The 5,154-nt window shown below is 36.7% G+C and overlaps 1 protein-coding gene across 1 annotated transcript in view; it reads right to left on the bottom strand.

Annotated features, from left to right (window-relative positions):
• The window catches only part of LOC102832083 (disintegrin and metalloproteinase domain-containing protein 2-like), a 66,480-nt gene extending 63,569 nt beyond the window's left edge, over positions 1-2,911 (bottom strand). Inside the window, exons 1-2 of the mRNA XM_006859989.1 lie at positions 2,755-2,911; positions 217-269 (exon numbers count right to left, since the gene is read on the bottom strand). Of these exons, the coding sequence (XP_006860051.1) occupies positions 217-269; positions 2,755-2,911 (210 nt within the window). The remainder of the gene's footprint in view (positions 1-216; positions 270-2,754) is intronic.
• Positions 2,912-5,154: the final 2,243 nt, after the last annotated feature.

The raw sequence follows: 5,154 nt of genomic DNA, 5'->3' as shown, positions 1-5,154 counted from the left end.
TTATAAGACACTATAGAGGAAGTTATTACATAATACAATACTAGGAGAAATTAAATAATTCTTAATATACTGACAGAATATACCTCATTCCCTGATTGTAATACATACTCAATATTGCAAAAATATCAGTTCTTCTCAAATGAATCTATAAATCTATCATAAAGCCAATCAACATCTCAATAGAAAATTTGTATTGACAAGCTATTTTAAGTTTACATCAAGACGTATTGATGAAAAATAGTTAAAGAAATTTTCAAGGGTGACGTAAGCTGTTAAGATAAAGAAAATAGATACTTATTTATAAGAATCAGAGTTTAGGATAAGGAAAAGGAAGCTATTTCAGTAAATGATGAAATTGAGCCAATTGACTATACTTATGGGGGAAAACTAGACCTTCTTATATCAATTCTCACTTATTAACCCTTGTAATACTTTTCTTTCATAATTTTCTCTTTTTTTTTTTCCAGGAATACCAATTAGATGTGTATTTGAACAGATATCTTCTATTTCTCTTTGTTTATCTTTTATATTTTACATCTTTTTTCTTTTGCTAAATCTTTTCAATTTCACTAATTCTATTAATCCACGACTTTTGTCTTTTTAACTGCAATGTTCAAGCTTACCACCTGCTTCTAGGAAATCCTATACAGGGTGGCTATGGGTCGGTGTCTACTTGATGAAACTGAACAACAACAATAACAATTTTTTAACTGATAATTATTCAATTAAATAAGGGAAAAAAAACTTATAAATTATGTTTCCCCAAAAGATGTGTTGTAAAATTCAAACTGGGAAAGAATTGTTATTTTTCAGTTAATGAGATAGAATTAGTTTAGGGTGTATTGTGAGTCAATTCCTTTGGAGATAGGAGATTAAACAAAGGAGCAGAGGAGAGATGGAGTAAAATACATGAAGTTTTACAAGGAGCCAGGTAGCAAAACCTGAAGAGACAAAGCTTTCCTCCAGAGCCCAGAGAGAGTGAGGGCCTTCCTCTAAAGGCTCTGTTCTGATGAAGCACTGGAGATACAAAAGTTAAGGAACAAAATAGAAAAAATCTACCTTCATAGACTTTACATACTTAGAATTCTTAATTTACTGACAGAATATACCTCTTAGGTGTGTAATTCTGACTTTTTATTTTTTTTTTTCTGCTGCTATCACTTATGTTGAACTAATATCTGCTTACCAACAACAAGAAATGGTTTTGTAACATCTAAGGTGAAGTTATTCTCTCCAAAAGAAGTCTATTGCTTACTTGTTCAAATATAATCGGTAGTCCCCTAAAAGGTATGTTTACAGTTTTGACACAGAATATCATAAAAGCCTTTGTGTAAAATTAAATGACTTTATTTCTATTAAAATGGTAAACATGTGAGGCATTCTGAAACAAATATACAGCTGGAAAAAGACACTTATGCTCTAAATCTCTGTTTTAAGAAAACAATAAATTTCTGTGAGAATCACTGTATTCAAATAACCATAAACACATCAATGAGCAAGCTCCTCCCATCCTACCCCCTTAAAAAAAGATTGTTTCAAGGAACACAAATTCACTTCTGTTAGAAATAGTCTAGAATTTAGGAGAACTGATTTAATTAATCTAAGAAAGAAAAACCACACAGAGAAAAACAGCATAGTCCTGAGGATTCATTCTCATTACTAGTACGTTTCCAGTAAATTAGCAAAACTATGAATGCACTACACCACAAAATCAAACCAGGTAGTGTGCTCCTTGATATCACCTATCTTCACAAAGCTATTTTGGGGGTGGGCAAAAGACAGAAAAATTCTTAGCTGGGGTCAGTAAGCAGACTTCTTAAGCAGTAAGTAGAGATGTTGTTGTTGTTGTTAAGTGCCATCGAGTCAGTTCCAACCCATAGAGACCCCGTAGAGGGTTTCCGAGGAGCAGCTGGTGAGCTTGAACTACCAACCTTGCAGTTCAAAGTGCTTTGCAGTCTGAACTGCGCCACAGCGCCACACCAGAGCTCCAAGCAGTAACTATAGATACTATCCAAGAGAGAGGTGAATTTCAGTAGACAAAGACCAGAGCTTTGATAAACAGAAAGACAGCACAATCACGGAATACTCCTAATAAGCATTTTAAATCTTGGTTAATATTAAAAAGCAGTTTCCACCTCAGAATATCTGAGCACAAATAAAAATTCATTGAATAGCTATGAATTGTTGTTGTTGTAGTTAAGTGCCATCGAGGCGGTTCCGACCCATAGCGACCCTGAACAGGGTTTCCGAGGCTGTAAATCTTTACAGGAGCAGAAAACCTCCTCTTTCTCCCGCGGAGCAGCTGGTAGTTTCGAACTGCTGACCTTGAGGCTCACAACCCGATTTGTAACCACTACGCTACCAGAGCTATGAATAGATAACATCAAATTAATGTCTTAGAAATTACATAGTCAAATGATTTCAAATAGCTAAACAAAAGAAAAAAAATAAAAGATAATTCTTAATTACTTGCGATTCAAATTCTTCATTTGCACTTGACCCCAGTTTTTTGGGAACTGTAATTTGTAAACCCACTTGTACGGGATCTGTGAGGAGCAAAATGGATTATTAAAACACTCACCACCTAATAAGGTCCTTCTATATTTCTACATCTAAATGCAAACTCTGCATTTTACATGTCATCTTTACAAATTCCATCGATTCCCCACTTCTTTCTATAATTATAAATCTTAAATTGAAAATTACAACTTTAGGAATATTTTCCTCGGTACAGCAAGATCTAAACCTCCAAACTTGAGGCGTTCACTTGCGTCAACCAGACGCCCATCCCTCCCAGGTCAAGAGGGGGAGTCTCCTCCCTCATTCCAATGTGAATTTTGGTTGGGGAAAGCATGTGATGGGGATGGGCTCGGGCTTTAAGGATAAATGTACTTGGACTTTCAGCTGACATTTTCTCCCCCAAAATTTACCATAACCTGTCAAGACTCCCATAAGTCCAAAGAACAGAAGAAAGAGGCTAAACATGGTGTGACCTTCTGGATTCCAGTCGGAATAATGGCAGTTAACTAGGCAGTTTGGCGCGTGGTGGGGGAAAATACAGCCTGGCAGTGTACCCTGCAAGAAGCAGATCACCGGAGAGCGGAGGCGGGCTGAAAGTGTGGGTGATGTCAGCGCTGAACATAAAACTATCATGGCCGAGAGATCACATACACACAGAAGCTTCAACTCGATTTGACTCCAAAACCGAAGAAAGTAGAACTACTTCCTAAAGGCAAGAGAAAAGAAACATCATTAACATGAAGATAAAAAAGTAAGCAGAACAAACTATAATTTATAAGAAATTCATCATTGTACAGCTGAAATAATTTTAAAAATTAAGCATACCTATGTAACACAGACCAATAAATATGTTGCCAGAACCACATGATACACTTTACCAATCGTTTCCAAAGATTATTTTTTGCCTCTTCTTGAACTTTATAAAAATGGCATAATATATAGTCACCATTTTGTACCTTTCTTTTTCAGTATTTCATGTGATTGGCCCATGATGTGTATGTAGTACTGATTCATTCTCATTGTTGTATATTATTCTATTTGTGAAATGATACTGAACTTTTCTATTTTACTATTGGTTGGGGTGCTTAATGTGCTGTGGAGTTGGAACCGACTCTTAGCGACCTTGTACAGGGTTTCCGAGGCCGTAAATATTTACGGGAGCAGAAAGCTCTTATTAAACATCTTTCCTGGTTTTAAACCATGCAGTATTCCCTTGCTGTGTTCAATGACTAACTCTTTATCTGTGTATTGACAGATGAATGGTGAAACATTAAACATTCTTACGCAGGTTGTTTTTTGTTTTTGTTGCTAAATGCCGTCAAACCATTCTAAGTATAGGGTTTCTGAGGAGTGGTTGATAGATTTGTACCACTCTTGCTGTTAGCATATCAGTGTTTATTCTCCAGCTCTATATCAAAACCCCTTTTTAACATTTACATTCATTTTATTGCGTCTATACTTAGGAATGGAGTCCTGGTGTGGCACTGTGGGTTAATGCGTCAGACTGCAAAGTCATTTGAACTACAATGTCAGTGGTTCAAGCTTACCAGCTGCTCCTTGGAAACCCTATACAGGGTCGCCATGGGTCAGAATCGACTCGACGGCACTTAACAACAATACTTAGGAATAAAGATATTAGTTTGAGGTGTAAGGGGCAACTGACCCCAATACAAGCCCTTGTGTTTTTAATTGCCTCATGTGCATATGAAAGTTGGACAATGAATAAGGAAGACCATATAAAAAACAATGCATTTGAATTATGATATTGGAGAAGACTATTGAAAACACCAAGAACTGCCAAAAGAACAAGCATCTGTCTTGGAAGAAGTATAGCCATAATGCTCCTTATAAGTCGGGATGGTGAGACCTGTCCTCAGAGGACATCATGTTTAGTGAAATAGAGGTTCAGTAAAAAAGAGGACGACCCCTCCCCAAAAAGATGGATTGACACAGTGTAGCAACAATGGACTTAAATACAACAGTTGTGAAGATGGCGAAGGACCGCTCAGGGTTTAGTTCACTACGACTCAGAATCAACTTGATGGTATGTAACAGCAATAGCATATTTATGAATGGAATTGTTGAGGACTGTAATAGTTAGGATTCAGAGTCAACTGTCCACAATTTCCAGAGGTTTAGCAGTTGTGGGTTAATGTACTGGACTACAAGGCTAGTTTGAGTTGGAACCTATACAGGGTCACTATGAGTCGAACCAACACTACAGCACTTAACAATAACAACAATAAGCAATTGGGATGTGCTTATTACCATGGTGATGAAACCTAATTCAGATGTAGCTAGCTCTATGATGAGCAGCCAATGGATTGAAGGGATGCTTCCTTGGGGGTGTGGTCTGCTCTCAATATAACGGGCACATGGGAGGAATTCTGCCTCTGTCTTCCCCTGGGGACTTAGGGCTCTAAGACTGTGAGATAATAAACTTATCTTTATATATAAATATACATGTTTTACTGGTTTTGCTTATCTAGAAAACCTGGCCTAAAATAGTTACAAAAAAGAAAAAAGAAAAAATTTGTTTTAGTGGATACTGCTATACACTTTTCTCAAATGATTGATCATGTTACAATAGTACTAACACTGTATAAAGGAGCCCTGGTGGTGTACTGGATTACA

Source organism: Chrysochloris asiatica, unplaced genomic scaffold (genome assembly GCF_000296735.1).
Source record: "Chrysochloris asiatica unplaced genomic scaffold, ChrAsi1.0 scaffold00035, whole genome shotgun sequence".
In the NCBI taxonomy this organism is placed as follows: domain Eukaryota; kingdom Metazoa; phylum Chordata; class Mammalia; order Afrosoricida; family Chrysochloridae; genus Chrysochloris; species Chrysochloris asiatica.
This window is presented reverse-complemented; position numbering and strand designations above follow the sequence as displayed.